General features: G+C 47.2%; 1 protein-coding gene across 1 annotated transcript in view; it reads left to right on the top strand.

Moving 5' to 3' along the window:
• The window catches only part of LOC143793648 (uncharacterized), a 134,783-nt gene that overhangs the window by 54,365 nt on the left and 61,168 nt on the right, over window positions 1-19,250 (top strand). The window contains exons 2-6 of the mRNA XM_077280708.1: window positions 2,120-2,194; window positions 2,595-2,688; window positions 4,819-4,869; window positions 13,114-13,164; window positions 14,240-14,296. Coding sequence (XP_077136823.1) covers window positions 2,120-2,194; window positions 2,595-2,688; window positions 4,819-4,869; window positions 13,114-13,164; window positions 14,240-14,296 — 328 coding nt within the window. The remainder of the gene's footprint in view (window positions 1-2,119; window positions 2,195-2,594; window positions 2,689-4,818; window positions 4,870-13,113; window positions 13,165-14,239; window positions 14,297-19,250) is intronic.

Genomic DNA, 19,250 nt, shown 5'->3' with positions numbered 1-19,250 from the left:
CCTCCGTTCTCTCTACATTATACCAAGTGGAGACTCTTCCTCCGTCCTCTCTACATTATACCAAGTGCAGACTCTTCCTCCATCCTCTCTACATTATACCAAGTGGAGACTCTTCCTCCATCCTCTCTACATTATACCAAGTGCAGACTCTTCCTCCATCCTCTCTACATTATACCAAGTGCAGACTCTTCCTCCGTCCTCTCTACATTATACCAAGTGGAGACTCTTCCTCCATCCTCTCTACATTATACCAAGTGGAGACTCTTCCTCCGTCCTCTCTACATTATACCAAGTGGAGACTCTTCCTCCATCCTCTCTACATTATACCAAGTGCAGACTCTTCCTCCGTCCTCTGTACATTATACCAAGTGGAGACTCTTCCTCCGTTCTCTCTACATTATACCAAGTGCAGACTCTTCCTCCGTCCTCTCTACATTATACCAAGTGGAGACTCTTCCTCCGTTCTCTCTACATTATACCAAGTGGAGACTCTTCCTCCGTCCTCTCTACATTATACCAAGTGCAGACTCTTCCTCCGTCCTCTCTACATTATACCAAGTGCAGACTCTTCCTCCGTCCTCTCTACATTATACCAAGTGGAGACTCTTCCTCCATCCTCTCTACATTATACCAAGTGCAGACTCTTCCTCCATCCTCTCTACATTATACCAAGTGGAGACTCTTCCTCCGTTCTCTCTACATTATACCAAGTGCAGACTCTTCCTCCGTCCTCTCTACATTATACCAAGTGCAGACTCTTCCTCCGTTCTCTCTACATTATACCAAGTGCAGACTCTTCCTCCGTTCTCTCTACATTATACGAAGTGCAGACTCTTCCTCCGTCCTCTCTACATTATACCAAGTGCAGACTCTTCCTCCGTCCTCTCTACATTATACCAAGTGCAGACTCTTCCTCCATCCTCTCTACATTATACCAAGTGCAGACTCTTCCTCCGTTCTCTCTACATTATACCAAGTGCAGACTCTTCCTCCGTTCTCTCTACATTATACCAAGTGGAGACTCTTCCTCCGTCCTCTCTACATTATACCAAGTGGAGACTCTTCCTCCGTCCTCTGTACATTATACCAAGTGGAGACTCTTCCTCCGTTCTCTCTACATTATACCAAGTGCAGACTCTTCCTCCGTCCTCTCTACATTATACCAAGTGCAGACTCTTCCTCCGTCCTCTCTACATTGTACCAAGTGGAGACTCTTCCTCCATCCTCTCTACATTATACCAAGTGCAGACTCTTCCTCCGTCCTCTCTACATTATACCAAGTGGAGACTCTTCCTCCGTCCTCTCTACATTATACCAAGTGCAGACTCTTCCTCCGTCCTCTCTACATTATACCAAGTGGAGACTCTTCCTCCGTCCTCTCTACATTATACCAAGTGGAGACTCTTCCTCCGTTCTCTCTATATTATACCAAGTGCAGACTCTTCCTCCGTCCTCTCTACATTATACCAAGTGCAGACTCTTCCTCTGTCCTCTCTACATCATACCAAGTGGAGACTCTTCCTCCGTTCTCTCTACATTATACCAAGTGCAGACTCTTCCTCCGTCCTCTCTACATTATACCAAGTGCAGACTCTTCCTCCATCCTCTCTACATTATACCAAGTGCAGACTCTTCCTCCGTCCTCTCTACATTATACCAAGTGGAGACTCTTCCTCCGTCCTCTCTACATTATACCAAGTGCAGACTCTTCCTCCGTCCTCTCTACATTATACCAAGTGGAAACTCTTCCTCCGTCCTCTCTACATTATACCAAGTGGAGACTCTTCCTCCGTTCTCTCTATATTATACCAAGTGCAGACTCTTCCTCCGTCCTCTCTACATTATACCAAGTGGAGACTCTTCCTCCATCCTGTCTTCTATATCCTGAATGCATGCTCTCAGGCCATAAATATACGTAGTTTCCACTGATATTACTGGCACCATGGCCATTGACCTTTATTATGTACAGGAGAAACATTGGTTACATCCTGGGGACATCTATTGCAGACATCCGTCGGTTCCTATGTGACAATTTTTTGGTGATCTTTCATGTAAGATACAAGCATTAGGGCTGAATGATTTGTGTCTAATAACTTACTAATATGGCTTCTGTTCTCAGGTTTCTTTGCACTGGGCACCACCAAAGTCTGTGATGAATATGAAAGTGATGAAGATGGAAAAAGCAGTGATGAGGGTAATGATGAAATTAAAAATTTTCGTTTTGTCGTTGACTTTGATGATAATATTGATTTTGGGATGATGAGAACGAGGGAAACTACTTTGATAATGATAAGTATATGGTTGATGTCTGTGATAAGGTGAATGATAGTGATAAAGATGATGATGAAGATATGAGAAGATGATGATCATCGTGATGTTGATATCATTATGGTGTAACTAATGGTGATGAGTATAATGATATTGATTTTTCAGAAAGCTTTTTTTAAACATTTTCATTGTAGGGATGTGTTGGATGTCTCATAACCATGATCTTTGTGTTTCTTTTGTTCGCTGGGACTGGGATCTTTCACTAAATTAAAAAAAACCAGGAAGAACTATTCTTGAATCTTTACTTTCACTGATACCACTCCCAGATATGTCCACGAGACCCAAAAAGAAGTGTGATGGGAAAAAGGAAAGTGAAAGTGGAGGAAGAAGAAATCCTGGTGAGAACTCGCCGATCACAAGGTACATGCTGCAGTGAGACTTACATTTTTTAATAATGAAAGTATAAAAACATTTATTGTGACACAGCTCGTCTCCTTGACCTTCAGAAGGTCATTCACCACCAACAATTATAATCATCAAGATCATTAGTGGGTGATGGATGTTTGGGGTTGTTCATATCAAAGGCCCTAAATCCCATCATACACTGTCGATAGTCATTGGCTGAAGGATGGTTCAGCTGAACTATATGCTAGCCGACTCTCCCATGCACAGGAGTCGTTGATGCGTGACCTGTGATCTCTATGAAAGAGCTGCTGCCAGTCGTTTCTGGTGGTGGCTTATCTCTGACATAAAGGATCAGCGAGCAAAATAAGTCATCCAGATCTTTATCTCTCCCAACATTATTTGTTAGGGGCCCGCACAATTAGACTGTTGGCCAAACCCATCGATATTGGCAAGTTCACCTGACTTTGGTATAATGTGTATGTGGACCTTAAACATCTGAAGTGTCCCTAATCAAATGGTGGAGAAAAGTGTATGAAGTCCTACTCCTCCTCCAGCTCACTCTGAGGAGTCATCTATCACCATGTTATCCATCTATAGGAGTCCGGTCATCTCTACACGAAATTCCCAGGTCAGGTCACACCATCTGTAGGCAGTAAGTCCCTCTCAGGTCACACCATCTGTAGGCAGTAAGTCCCTCTCAGGTCACACCATCTGTAGGCAGTAAGTCCCTCTCAGGTCACACCATCTGTAGGCAGTAAGTCCCTCTCAGGTCACACCATCTGTAGGCAGTAAGTCCCTCTCAGGTCACACCATCTGTAGGCAGTAAGTCCCTCTCAGGTCACACCATCTGTAGGCAGTAAGTCCCTCTCAGGTCACACCATCTGTAGGCAGTAAGTCCCTCTCAGGTCATACCATCTGTAGGCAGTAAGTCCCTCTCAGGTCACACCATCTGTAGGCAGTAAGTCCCTCTCAGGTCACACCATCTGTAGGCAGTAACTCCCTCTCAGGTCACACCATCTGTAGGCAGTAAGTCCTTCTCAGGTCACACCATCTGTAGGCAGTAAGTCCCTCTCAGGTCACACCATTTGTAGGCAGTAAGTCCCTCTCAGGTCACACCATCTGTAGGCAGTAAGTCCCTCTCAGGTCACACTATCTGTAGGCCGTAAGTCCCTCTCAGGTCACACCATCTGTAGGCAGTAACTCCCTCTCAGGTCACACCATCTGTAGGCAGTAAGTCCCTCTCAGGTCACACCATCTGTAGGCAGTAAGTCCCTCTCAGGTCACACCATCTGTAGGCAGTAAGTCCCTCTCAGGTCACACCATCTGTAGGCAGTAAGTCCCTCTCAGGTCACACCATCTGTAGGCAGTAAGTCCCTCTCAGGTCACACCATCTGTAGGCAGTAAGTCCCTCTCAGGTCACACTATCTGTAGGCCGTAAGTCCCTCTCAGGTCACACCATCTGTAGGCAGTAAGTCCCTCTCAGGTCACACCATCTGTAGGCAGTAAGTCCCTCTCAGGTCACACCATCTGTAGGCAGTAAGTCCCTCTCAGGTCACACTATCTGTAGGCCGTAAGTCCCTCTCAGGTCACACCATCTGTAGGCAGTAAGTCCCTCTCAGGTCACACCATCTGTAGGCAGTAAGTCCTTCTCAGGTCACACCATCTGTAGGCAGTAAGTCCCTCTCAGGTCACACCATCTGTAGGCAGTAAGTCCCTCTCAGGTCACACCATCTGTAGGCAGTAAGTCCCTCTCAGGTCACACTATCTGTAGGCCGTAAGTCCCTCTCAGGTCACACCATCTGTAGGCAGTAAGTCCCTCTCAGGTCACACCATCTGTAGGCAGTAAGTCCCTCTCAGGTTACACCATCTGTAGGCAGTAACTCCCTCTGGAAGGACATAAAATGCTACAACCCTTTCTCCTAACAATGTGCCCTACACACAATGGACCTCACCAGGCTTCTTATTGATCCCATGTGAGACCTAGATAAATGGTTTATGGGTTATAAATATGGAAGCAGGGGTGCTGCACCCTCACAGCACTTGCAGCATTCTGTACAGCCACCTTTCCGTTGCTTTGTTTGCTCAGATATAAGTTTGCGGCCAGTGTTTGAGTTTCTTAACATTTTCATCTAATATTTTTTATAGTCCAACATCAAGAGCAACTACAGAGCCGTCGTCAGCTTCCCTATGGAGCAGGTCAGGATTGCGTCTTCTTGTCACAGAGCTCTGCGTTCTGCTTTATAAAGGTTATATTCTAAGACCGATCAATAGTCATAAATAATTCTTGATAAATCGCACAGTCTTTATAAAGGTGAGTCTATTCTTTATCATTGTTGATCATTCTAAACGATTTCATTCAAGAGAAATATGTACATTATTATTATTATTATTATTATTATTAATAAACAAAAACATAATTAAATGAAGTTTATTTTGAATTCCCTCGGGTGGTCACTGGTGGCAATGTTAGTTCTGCCTAATAACGGTCTACACATTTAGGAATTAAGGACCCCTGACCTTAATGACTTTTTATAGACAGGATTCTTTTTTAGGCCGGAGTCGGATGCAACGTATGAACAATCGTTCTGATTCTCTCGCCCGAGAATCGCAGCAATGTTCTCCGTATTTAATCCATTTGCAATGCGATGATGTGATTTCCTGCACCCATGTATCTGTATGATATGCGGACGGCTTTACTTCTCTCACTGCTTTTGCCCAGTGAATTTTATGGTTCAAGGGGCTGAAATGAGGAGAATGGCTGCGTAATTGTCACAAGTCACACTGATGGTCGTATTGGCGAGACTCGGGCGATATATGCGGGAAATCGCAGAATGCAGAATACGCCCTAGAAAAACCCGCTGCTGTGATCTGCCCCACAGATGAAGCCTGGGCCGAGCGCTGCGATGTTTTCTCACAGAGCACTCGCCCGTATTCTACGCTGCTGTGACCCCGGCCTTAGTTTTTTAGTAATCCCATCATGAGCATCTGAAGAATGAATCCTGCAGGGGGCGCAATGCTGCTATTTGAAGGATTTTTACAAGGATTTTAACCCTTTCACCACAGGGTGATTTTTGCTATTTCTCGTTTTCCTCCCGTTCTTCCCAGAGCCATAACTCTTTTATTTCTTTCAATATGGCCATACAAGGGCTTGTATTTTGTGGGATGAGTTGTAATTTTGAATGACACCATTGATTTTCCAACATTAGTGGACTGGAAAGCAGGACATTTTTTTCGAAGGCATTGAAATTGCAAAAAAAAAGTGCAATTCCACAATTGCAAGATAAACAATCACACCTGCGCACCTAGGGAGTGACTGAAGAATAAGGATGCACTGGTGTACTAACGAAGTTATAGCTGTGCGGCTGCAGGTGAAAAATCAGGTTCTGTCCAAAACCTGTTCAATAGAGTAATAGCATTAATAAAGAATACAAATCAATGCAGATATGTGAGTCTACGACGTACCTGGGTGCATATATAATGGCCAAGGGACTTACTTGATCAGGCTTGAGAGGATGCTGGTGTGTTGTACCGATGGCGTGGATGGTGGGCGCGCGGAGAGGCCAAGGTGTGGGGAGCGTCCTCCTCCCATGGTGGCGACTCTTGCAAGCCCGGTATCCGCAGGAGGAAGGTGCACGTGTATCAGGTGAGAAAAACTAGCAGGGGGCTCCGTCCGGAAGCGCCGCCGCAGTGAAGCAAGTTTGCCGGTTGCCGAGGGAACGTGACGTCATGTATGGTAAGGACGGGTATGTGGAGGGGACAGCAGTCAACCAACGCGTTTCGAAAGACAGCGGTCCTTCTTCATGAGGGTTACAGCTGCTGTCTCAAGACAGTCCTTAAATAGTGAGTCTCGGCAACTGATTGGGCTCACGGAAGGTATCCACAGTATATACATATGTATACAAACCCTATAAGTGAGTATATGGGTTGCAAGAGCTGCTTGTTGTTACGGCTAGCGGAACACACCATTCGCAGCCCGGGGTCCACCGTGCAGAGATACCTGCTGCAAGTAATGGCGGATGGACACTGAGCTCACACGTGGGTTAAACTTCACCCCGTGTGAAATGAAAGTGAGCTCTATTGCCTCACAGAGTCACGCTGTACACAGGGACTAAAACCCTAACTAAAAGTTGTGCTTGCTCTGGAATTCTTCTCTGCTAACCGCACACATGAAGGAGCCAGATGCTAAGCCAAGTTCTAATTGCCCCCACTGACGCTAGCTGCCTGCCTGAGTGTACAGCCCCAAGGCTAAACAGACTCACACTACTTATATACAGTGTGGCAGAGTATCCACTGGCAACTGCCAAACACAAATTATACTAGCGCCTGGCCGTGTGGCCATGCGGACCTTTTATATCTGTAGCAGTTCAGGACCTTCCTAGTGGACCAATAGGAGCTGCTACAGGACCTGCGCGTGTGACCCCCGACCTCCAATGAGAGGTCCTCCCCTGGGCATGCTCAGGAGGGGAAAAGCAGGACTTAGTCCCAGGAGCACCTGCTCGCCGCCAAACAGCACTAGTTACAATGGCTGAATCTGGAAGGGCAGCAGTAACCAAACATGCAGTATCTGTCCTGGCCAGGTGCTGGGACCAACATCTCTGCTCAGCAGGCTCCACTGCGGCTGGAGAAGAATGGGAGACCGCAGCGAACATGGCTCGAGATTCCCCCTGTGCAGCGGCAGGAACTCGATGCCTAACATTACCCCCCTCCTAGGTCCCCCCCACTTGGGCCTCGCTACGCTCAAAGGCTGCAATGAGCAGCATAGCCCGAATGTGCTCCACAGGCTCCCAGGTTCTGTCCTCTGGGCCATGGCCCTTCCAGTTCACCAGATATTATTTTTTGCCACGTACCACCTTACACCCCAAGATAGAGTTCACCTCGTACTCATCTGTGAACGAACCCGATGTCCCGGCAGATGACTCAGAAAACCAAGACATTTAGACGGGCTTTAAGAGGGATACATGAAAAGTGTCAGTGATACCTAGGCGCGGAGGAATAGCCAAACGGTAGACCACAGGGTTGACCTGTTCCAGAACCTTGAAAGGGCCTATGTAGCAAGGCGCAAACTTAGTGGACTCATCTCGCAGCCTCATGTTATGGGCGGAGAGCCACACTAAGTCACCAGGAGCAAAAGTCGGAGTGGGGCGCCAGTGTGCATCAGCAGAAACCCTCATTCTCTCCTTGGAGGCCCGGATGGCATCCTGTGTGTGGTGCCAAATGTCACGTACCTCCACAGCCCAGTCTGCCACCCTAGAATCGGTGAATGACATGGGCACAGGGACACGCGGATGCTGGCCGTAATTAAGGAGAAATGGGGTCTGCCCGGTAGAGTCGGCTGCTGCGTTGTTCAAAGCAAATTCCGCCCAAGATAACAAAGATGCCCAGTCATCCTGCCTGGCGGAGACAAATTGTCGCAAGTATGTGACCAGAGTCTGGTTGGCCCTCTCTACCAACCCATTCATCTTGGGATGGTATGCAGAAGAGAGATTCAGCTCAAACTGAGAAAAAGACAGAGCTCTCTCCAGAACCAAGACGCAAACTGAGGACCCCGGTCACTGACAATTTTGTCTGGCATACCGTGTAGACGGAAAACATGTTTAATGAACAATGCCGCTAAGGCCGGTGCAGAAGATAACTGTGGAAGCGGAACCAAGTGCACCATTTTAGAAAAATGGTCGGTGACTACCCAGATAACTGTGCAGCTACGAGACTTGGGTAAGCCTACCATGAAGTCCATCCTGACCATCTCCCAGGGCCTGTCTGCCACTGGCAGGGGGTAAAGTAGCCCAGCAGGCCGTTGCCGAGGAGACCGATTTTTGGCGCAGGAGACACACACCCGAATATAGTTCCCGACGTAACGGGCCATATGCGGCCACCAGTACGTCCTCGCCAAAAGCTCAGATGTTCTCTTGGTCCCAAAATGTCCACCCACCCTGGACGAGTGAGCCCAAGAGAGAACCTCTGGTCGCAAATTAGATGGAACGAAAGTCTTGCCTGGGGGCACAGAAACCGGAGCCACAGTTCTCAGGCTCTCTGAAGGGACAATAAGCCGAGGCTCCTCCTCCTCCTCTTCTGATGACATTAAGGAGCAGGAGAGAGTGCTGGCAGGAGTGTTCTTCTCCCCGGAGAGAAAATGGAGGGTAACGTGGAACCGGGAGAAGAACAGGGACCCAGGCCTGGCAAGAGTTTAGCCGCTGTGCGGTTTGCAAATACACCAAATTTTTGTGGTCGGTGAAAACTTGGAAGGGAAAATGAGCCCCCTCCAGGAGGTGTCTCCACTCCGAAAAGGCCAACTTCATGGCTAGCAACTCCCTATCCCCGATGGAATAATTCCTCTCCCCGATGGAATAATTCCTCTCCGCCGGTGTGAAGGTCTTGGAGAAGAAGAAGCAAGGATGCTTCCGACCTTGAGCATCCTTCTGGAAGAGGACTGCTCCAGCACCAATGGAAGAGGCATCCACCTCCATGATAAATGGTTTATCAACATCGGGGCGATGTAAAATGGGAGCGCCAGCGAAGTGTGACTTGATAGAGAGGAAGGCCTTGGGGACCTCCTCCGACCACAATTTGTGATTAGCTCCCTTCTTGGTGAGGGCAACCAGAGGAGCTACCAAAGTTGAGAAGTGGGGAATGAACTGGCGATAATAGTTGATGAACTCCATAAAGCGCTGCACCGCTTTGAGAGAATGGGGTTCCTGCCAGTCCATCACAGCCTGTAGCTTGGCAGGATCCATAGCCAATCCCTGGGCGGAGATGATATAGCCCAGGAAAGGCAAAGACTCCTGCTCAAACACACACTTCTCCAACTTGGCATAGAGGGAAATTGCCCGTAGGAGGTCAAAGACTTTGCAAACATCTCTCCGGTGCGAGTCTATATCTGGAGAGTAAATGAGAATATCACCCAGGTAGACTTCAACCGAGGTGGAGAGCATATCCCGGAAGATATCATTCACAAAGTCTTGGAAAACGGCTGGGGCATTACAGAGCCTGAAGGGCATCACCAGATACTCATAGTGCCCATCCCTGGTGTTAAAAGCCGTCTTCCATTCGTCCCCCTCACGGATGCGAATCAGGTTGTAAGCACCCCGCAGATCTAGTTTAGTAAACACCCTTGCTCCCCGTAGCCTATCAAAAAGCTCAGATATCAGGGGCAATGGGTACTTGTTCTTAACGGTGATGGCGTTAAGACCCCTCTGTAATCTATGTATGGACGTAATTCTCCGTTCTTCTTCTGCACGAAGAAGAACCCAGCCCCTACAGGTGACACTGACTTCCTAATGTATCCTCTTGCCAGATTCTCCTGGATGTACTGAGACATGGCCTCTATCTCTGGGAGAGACAACGGGTAGACTCGACCCCAGGGAGGCTCAGCACCAGGCAAGAGGTCAATAGGACAGTCATAGGGGCGGTGAGGCGGAAGGGTCTCAGCAGCACTTTTGGAGAACACGTCCGCATAGGGCCAATATTGCGTGGGGAGAGAGGAAAGATCTGCGGGTATCTCTGTTGTAGCAACCTGAACGCATTCCCTCTGACATCTACCCCCACAAGATTCACTCCATCCCAAAATTCTGCCTGTGGACCACTCAGTATGAGGGGAGTGGTACGGTAGCCAATGTATCCCTAACAGGACCTCATCAATTCCCTCAGGAATGACAAGCAGAGATATAATCTCCTGATGAAATGGCGACATAGATAGAGTAAATGGGATAGTCTGGTGTGTTATCTGTGAGGGCAGTGTCGACCCATTCACCACTCGTACGGTCACTGGTTGGGCTAGCATTACCAGGGGTATTGCGTGTCGTTGGGCGAAGGCAGATGACGTAAAATTGCCCTCCGCCCCAGAATCCACGCAAAACTCTACCGAATGAGTGGACGAGCCAATGGTAATTGTCCCCTAAAAGGACAGTTTGGAGGCAAACGTCGCCGTGTCTAGTGTACCTCCACCTACTACCACTAGACGCTGACGTTTCCCCAACCGCTGGGGACATCTGGTGGCAAGATGTCCTGACTGCCGGCAGACATGTCAGACCTTGAGTGCACGAGCGGTCCGGGACTTAGATCCTGCTCGTGACACCTCCATGGCCTCATGTGAGTCGGGTGCCTGGACCGGAGATTCCAAAGGTTTGGCGAAGGTGGGAGCCATCCAAAACCTCTGCCTACACTGGGCTCACTCTAACCTCCGCTCCTTAAAACGGAGGTCAATGCGAGTGGATACAGCTATTAGCTCCTCCAGTGTGGCGGGAATCTCCCTAGTGGCCAAAGCTTCCTTCACATGGTCAGCCAGCCCCCTCCGAAATACAGGGATGAGGGCTTTATCTGACCACTCCAGCTCAGATGCTAACATCTGGAAGTGGACGACAAAATGGCTGACCATGGACGAGCCCTGAGTCAATGCCAACAGTTTGAGCGTCGAATAAGGGATGACACGAGGTCCCAGAAAGACCTGTCTCAGAGAGTCCAGAAACCTTGGAGCACTCTGCACCACATGATCGTCACACTCCCACAGCGTCGTTACCCACTTCAATGCCGTGCCCGACAATAGGGACACAATAAATCCCACCTTCGCCTGCTCCGTGGGAAAACGTGCAGCCAGGAGCTCAAGGTGTATGGCACACTAACTCACGAATCCCCTACACAGCTTACTGCCACCAGTAAAGTTATCAGGTAGCGGGAGACGGGATAAGATCGGAGCAGGGGTGGCAGTGGACAAACTGGCTGCAGCTACGCTAACAGCCTGAACGTTGAATGCGGTAACATCCACAGCCGAGGTTGTATGCTCTAGAGCCGCTAGCCTACCCTCCAGCTGCTGGATCTACCGGTGTAGATGCTGCTCATCCGCCATTACAAGCCAGACCCTGGCGCTAGTGTAATGATAGAACTGGCGGAACGCACCAAATACTAATTAGAGATGATATAAGGTGACGGACTATATGGCAGTATAATGTGAGTACACACACGGGTTAGCTTCACCCAGTATGAAGGAAGCGAACCCTGTTGCATCACAGGTCCGCGATACCTCTCAGAGAGCGCAAGCAAGGCGACACAGAACTCTGCCCCAAGACTCAGGGTAAGAGTCCCTCTAGATCTCGTGCGCTCGACACTGCTACTGTGGTGCCAGGGAATCAACTGAAACGAAACATTTACCGCACAGGAGTGCGTGCAGCGCCGCTCTGGACGCCACTAACCACCCTAACTAGGGCCAGGAAAGCACACTATCTGCGCACGGCGCCGCTCTGGCGGACGCCACTAACCACCCTAACTAGGGCCAGGAAAGCACACTATCTGCGCACGGCGCCGCTCTGGCGGACGCCACTAACCACCCTAACTAGGGCCAGGAAAGCACACTATCTGCGCACGGCGCCGCTCTGGCAGTCGCTGCTAACTAGAATCAGTATCTTGTGCTAATGTGCAGGATAGCACTGTCGGGCGCTAGGTAGCTCTACCATTCGCAAGCAGGCAACAACTCTAGGGATGGGAATGATTCGGAGCTTTCATCCATCGACAGGCATACATCCACACACACAAGTTAACAAGTTTACCCCAGCACATGGCCGAACGGCCATGCAAACCTTTTATAGTATTAGCGCTCCGGGACCTTTCTGATGGTCCAATAGGAGCTGCAACAGGACCTGAGCATGTGACCCCTGACCTCCAATGGGAGGTCGTCCCGTGGGCATGCTCAGTGTGGGATAAGCAGGACTTAGTCGTTGAAATGCCTGCTCGCTGCTGATCAGTGCTGGCTACAGAGGCAGAGCCTGGAAAAGTAGCAGTAACCAAGCGCACAGTATCAGCTTGAGCCGGACGCTGGGACCGACATTTCTGCTGAGCAGATTCCACTGCGGCTGGAGGAGAATGGGAGACCGCAGCGGACCCTGTGCAGCGGCAGGAACTTGACACCTAACATTGCTTTCGTCTCCTAACATTTCAATTTTTTGGGATATTGGGCCAGCGCCCTGAGCTGGCATTTTTACTGATTCCAAGATGTTTTAATCTCCTATAATTGCATTTTATTGTAATGTTGCTGCAGCCAAAAAACTTAATAATGGCATTTTGATTTTTTTGTTCTCATTGCGCCGTTTCCCAATTGAACTAATTACTTTATATTTCGATAGATCAGACTTTTACAAATGCAGCGATACCAAATAAGAGTATGTTTAAAAAATGTTTTAATGCTATTATCAGTGTAGGTCCTGCCATATTGTTCAGAGGCCCCCAAGGGTATGGGGCACTGGGCGATTGCCCAAGGTTTCTCCCTAACATTGACCCTGGTAGCATGTATTTGGGGATCATGTCTACTAAAGTGGAAAACCTCTTAGTTTCCCATGGATTTGTTGTCCATATGAAAGCCCCCATTTGCAGCAGGTTGAGAGTTAGGTCAAATATAAGCTTTCAGCAGGACTTAAAGTTGTTTGATTTTTTTATTTATTTTTTGTTGTTCTTTAGGCCAGCATTGGGAACAACTGGCATGTCACCATCTCCAGCCCTAACGCGCAGGTCAGAATGACTTCTTTACAGCTCTGTTTTTCTCGTGAAAAGTTATGTTGTAAAAGAGATGGATGTATATTCATACAATAATATATTTATTCAAAGCCCAGTTCCATATCAGAAATACCAGTGTCTCTATCTGTGGTGTGGAATTGTCATCTTACAGTAGCCGTAGAATCTGACGGATTGTAGACTGAAGTCTTCAGCTGAAAAATACTATATAAAGGGTCAAAGCAATAATCAGATTCCAGGAGCGAAGCGAGGTGATAAATGGCAAAGAAAAAACACATCTGATAATCTTGGGGCTCCATGTTGCCGAGCCAGCAGTAGAAGACCTCAGAGCACCTCACCAGAGACACCTGCTCAAAACCTCCAGAGCTCAGACCGGTCAGAAAGAATGTAATTGTTACCAACGTTGAGTCATGAAGGAAATGAGATGTATCTCTAGAATTTGGGCACTAGAACTAATAACTGGTCTTGATAAGAATGCTTTGATGCCTAAAGAGTTTAGTTGGAATCGATCCCTTCCATTAGTGGGATGTTGGTGGGACATGACGAAAGACCCTGAGACCGACCAAGGAGGATGTGCTCCCTGAATGGATTTAGCTTTGGCCTAAACGAGGGACTAGACTCTTAGGGATTCCTTGGGATTCAACATACAGAGTTCTGGGCTTGGATGCAAACCGTCATCGAGCTGTAACTTTCAATATTTGTTACCGAGCAGAACATGAGAAGCCAGATAGACCATTGGAGTTCTTCCACATTGGTAGGCTGAGACTTGGTCATGGCAGGTGACTTTTCGATAATCAAAGATTGGAGACAAGCCAGATCCGTTACAGAATAGTCAAAACTGAATACCATCTTCACTTATACAGAAGGAAAGAACGAAGGCCAGAAAGCAAGCTGTGGCCGTGATAGTGAACGATTGTGACCAAACGTCCCATCTGTGGGCATCCTCTTACTTATCCATGAATGTTTTAGGTTACAACATGTCCCTTTCATCACCTTCATTACTTTTCATAACCTTGTTGGGTCAGACATGTCTTTGTTTCCTTATATGAATTCATTTTATTGTTTTCCGTAGGTCGGCAATCGGCACAGCTGCAGAGCCGCCGCCGTCACCAGCGCCCCTATCGAGCAGGTCTGGATTACTTCTTCTTGTCACAGCTCTGACTTCTGCTTGTATTGTAGGACGGATGAATATTCACATTCACTTCAATTATTCCATTTCCAAACTTCAGTGATCATGTAACTGTCCCGTTCACACCAGTAATTTGGGAACCAGTAACATCTCGGTCTTTAGCTCTGGATGGATGCCAGGAATTGGTGGGAAGGGAATTAATAATAATAACTGTTATTCCGAGCCCCCCAGTTATTTCATTCTTCTTCGCTAATGCTGCTCTCCTTTATGCACATCATTACTTACAATCTAAATCCCTTTTAGAAATAGGATCACATGTTTAACATATGGTGTAACATGGGAATTATGTGTATCTAGGAAGTGGGATAAACCCATTAAAACACCCAGTGAAGCTGGGACCAACTTGTGTGACCAGGTAAATAAGATAATAAATAAAAGGTGGAGAAGTGAGCTCTTCTCAGGGACAAGCTGCTATGATGACAGAACCTCCCCGGTCTCCAATGTACAGTTATGAATACTGGGATTATTACATTTAATACATTATCAACGTAAGGACTAATAGGGGAAGAATATGCATATTGTTTCATAACTGTGAGACCTGCCAATCAGCCCCAAATCAATAGTAGCCAGGCAATATTTTTTATCTATGAAAAGTTAAAATCCCAATAAAAAATATGACAGTGATATCGAATGCCTTCTACCCTCCGGAGGGAAGATATCGTGAATGATGGGAATAACCCTGTTATGAGTTATCAAGGAGAGGTGTTTGGGTGTAACTTAGGTGCATATAAAGAGGCAAAGCAAATTCTGACCTGTGTTCAATGGCGGAAAATACATCGTCATGGAGGCTTGATCCACATTTATGGACTTTTTCATTAGGAGCACTTCCCTCCATAAATCTGAAGCCATTGCAGGGACATCAGGGGTAGTAGGTTTTGTTTGTTGATCATTGTTATTTTATGTAATTGTACATGGTGTATTGATTTGTCCCCTTTGTCAAATCTTTTGTGTATATTTTATAAACTGCCTATAGTCCTGCATTAAATATAAAATGTAGCCATACATTACCTGTCAGGCGTCTAATTGGCCTGTATAAATGATTGGTGGTAGCGGTGTGTACTTTCTTTTGTTATTGCAGAGATGGCAGTGACAGTAATGGAGGTATATACAGTACACATATTCCATGAGTTGGAATCGGAGGTGTATAAACCACACGCTCACTGTCAGTTCTCCAATAACCGGCTTATTAATGGTAACGGTCTGTGAATAATGTAATTGTCCGGATGATAGGGGGCTGTTTGTGACAAAGGTTACAGTATGGAGGGTTCAGTGTGACTCTCGCCCGGTTGTGAGCTTTCACAGTCTTCAAACTGAGGAGGTTTCACTGACGACGAAGACGCCTCATACATAGTCTGGTCTTTTCTGTAGTGACATATGGATGTGAAACCTGAATGATAAAAAAACAAATCAGAAAAAGTAACACCTTCAAAATGTGCTGGACAAAGATGTTATCAATACCATGGATGGCAAGAAGAAGAAATCAAACATCAGACATGTCACTGGAAGCATGGATCACCAAGCTACGACATACAAGGAGAGCAATCACTGGAGGACGACATCATGGTGAGAAGAATAGAAGGAACAAGGCGAAGAGGAAGACCAGCAACCCAATGGCTGGATACTATCAAGATAATGGAGGAGAAGACCCTGGTGGACCCATCTACGCGCACACAAGATCAATCTTCACACAGAGCGTTCCCCAATCAAGTCCCCATGGCTTGAGATCAAGATGAAGGGTGTATAATAATAATAATAATAATGTGCTACAATGGTGCTCCAGCCTTTTAACCCCTGATAGGCTAGATAATGTGTCAGTCATATGGAGCGCCCCCAGACGCAGGGCCGCAGGGTACTCGTTACCGGGCCTCTCTGTCTCAGTCCTGGGGTTGTCACGGTGGCTAGACCCGGTCCTTGACCCTGCTAAGGGGCGTCCAATGAAAGGTGTGATGATGGTGCGTGGTGCAAGGTGCGATGAATAACGAGGACACAGGGTTGCAGTCTCTTTACCTCTTTACTGAAGGCTTCAGGATCCTCAGTCCAGAGCACTGCTAACAGGGCTGTCTGAGTCCGGCCGGTCCGAAGGCACATCCAGAGTTCCCTTTGCAGGTGGAAATCAGTGTCTACCTTCTAGCGCCTGTGTGTTGTAGTACCTCCCTGCTGAGCACCACGGGATAGTCCTCACAACTGTTGTGTCTGTTTCTGATGTTCTTTCTCACAACTATCGTTTCTCTTCTGATGTTCTTTCTCCGTCTCCCAGATGATATGGCTAGGACGCACCCGTATGACGGGTAGGCCTGGAGTTCTTCCGGGACCCTAGAGACGCCCCTATCCCACAGTTGCCCCCTATGTCTGCTTAGGTGATTTAGGTGAGACAGCCAACCTAGAGTTAACTGTCCTGCCGCTGTTTGAAGTAATGCTTGGAGCCCAATACTTCCTCGGCGTTCCGGCCACCGGCTACGCGCCTCAGTAGGATGTTGCCACGATCTTAAGGCACGACTCCTACTGGTTCTATTCTCATTTTTTGCTGTGATCTCGTTTCTCACTTCTCCACAATAAACCTTGCTTCGTGTCCTTTCTTAGGATGCCACCGCAACGGGTGCAGGCGCGGCTCCGTAACGTTCTGTCCTTTTCACTAGGCCGCTGTCAGGATCCCACCCCTGACAGAGACCACCCTGAATCTTCCCCCGCAACACCCTCTGCCACAGGATGTTGCCTGGATCAAACCCAGTCAGCTTCTGACTAACTTCCTATCCAGCCCCCAGTTTTACCAGATTGAGAGGAGTGGCCTAATACATAGCACCCTTTGCTCCCCCTGGAGGCCAGAGTGTGAAGTGTAATGTGTGATTGTGATACCTGGTCAGGTGAACTCCTTAAGTGCCATCAGACGTACCATCACTCCCCTTAGTGGCGGAGCGTCAGTACTGCAACGACCGGGACTCTGGGACGCTGCACTCCCCCCCGGTTAAATCCAGTACTCCCAGACTGGGAAGAAGAACAACAATACATGTTAGCAAAAGACATACAAAATTTTGAAATGCTATGAACAAGTAAATTTAACAGTGCTTCCCTTTATGGGAGGTGAGGACACTTGAACGTTACAAACAGAAACATATTTATATTTTTAAATAACACTTATTAAATGACTAACTATAAATAACCATCTTTACCCAGCCGGGTATTCTATCTACTAAGTGCAAATTCTGGAACAATAATTTAACTTTTCCTTTAAGGGTGTATAGGCTGAACCCACTAAAGGCCTACTATAAAACTCGAAAATCTAAATTAACTTTGTCTTTATTTTTCTTTTCTAAATGCAATATTTTCTCTTTACTCTCTGATTTTGGAGCATGCAGGACCGCCTGGCTACTCGTCCGGGCCTTCTGCCTCTTTTCTTTTTGCAAGCTTAATCTTTATTCTCAGTATAAGATCAATCAACCATCTCTCTATGGTTTCCAGGAGGACTCACTAACCCCTACGGGTTCACTTTCATTGAAATTCGGCTTTCAACTCTTTCTTGTCCTCAATCTCTAGTAACATCATTAAACATTTTCTATTTTAAATAACTACACACTATCTATTATCATTCAACATTCTTAAAGTAACATTTTACTTAAGTGCAACACATGAACATTCCCTTTAAGAGGGACTCAGGTCTCTTTGAGGTAGTGCAGACTCTCTATCTGCAAGTCCGTTTAAAGGCAAGAACTTCTGCACTGTATTCAAGAACAGTCTCGTCAAAAAGTTCTCCTTTTTGTAAAACCAGTAGGGGGCACCTTTAACCCCTTCCTGACATCTGACGTACTATCCCGTCGAGGTGGGGTGGGCCCGTATGACCACCGACGGGATAGTACGTCATACGCGATCGGCCGCGCTCACGGGGGGAGCGCGGCCAATCGCGGCCGGGTGTCAGCTGCATATCGCAGCTGACATCCGGCACTATGTGCCAGGAGCGGTCACGGACCGCCCCCGGCACATTAACCCCCGGCACACCGCGATCAAACATGATCGCGGTGTACCGGCGGTATAGGGAAGCATCGCGCAGGGAGGGGGCTCCCTGCGGGCTTCCCTGAGACCCCCGGAGCAACGCGATGTGATCGCGTTGCTCCGAGGGTCTCCTACCTCCCTCCTCGCCGCAGGTCCCGGATCCAAGATGGCCGCGGCATCCGGGTCCTGCAGGGAGGGAGGTGGCTTACCGAGTGTCTGCTCAGAGCAGACACTTGGTAAGCCTGCAGCCCTGCACAGCAGATCGCAGATCTGGCAGAGTGCTGTGCACACTGCCAGATCAATGATCTGTGATGTCCCCCCCGGGACAAAGTAAAAAAGTTTAAAAAAAATTCCCCACATGTGTAAAAAAAAAAATAAAAAAAATATCCTAAATAAAGAAAAAAAAAATATATTATTCCCATAAATACATTTCTTTTGCTAAATAAAATAAAAAAAACAATAAAAGTACACATATTTAGTATCGCCGCGTCCGTAACGACCCAACCTATAAAACTGCCCCACTAGTTAACCCCTTCAGTAAACAACGTAAAAAAAAAAAAAAAACGAGGCAAAAAACAACGCTTTATTATCATACCGCCGAACAAAAAGTGGAATAACACGCGATCAAAAAGACTGATATAAATAACCATGGTACCGCTGAAAACGTCATCTTGTCCCGCAAAAAACGAGCCGCCATACAGCATCATCAGCAAAAAAATAAAAAAGTTATAGTCCTGAGAATAAAGCAATACCAAAATAATTATTTTTTCTATAAAATAGTTTTTATCGTATAAAAGCGCCAAAACATAAAAAACTGATATAAATGAGGTATCGCTGTAATCGTACTGACCCGAAGAATAAAACTGCTTTATCAATTTTACCAAACGCGGAACGGTATAAACGCCTCCCC

This window comes from Ranitomeya variabilis, chromosome 1 (assembly GCF_051348905.1).
Source record: "Ranitomeya variabilis isolate aRanVar5 chromosome 1, aRanVar5.hap1, whole genome shotgun sequence".
Classification (NCBI taxonomy): Eukaryota; Metazoa; Chordata; class Amphibia; order Anura; family Dendrobatidae; genus Ranitomeya; species Ranitomeya variabilis.
Note: the sequence above shows the minus strand (reverse complement) of the source record. Positions and strands in the feature narration are given on the sequence as shown.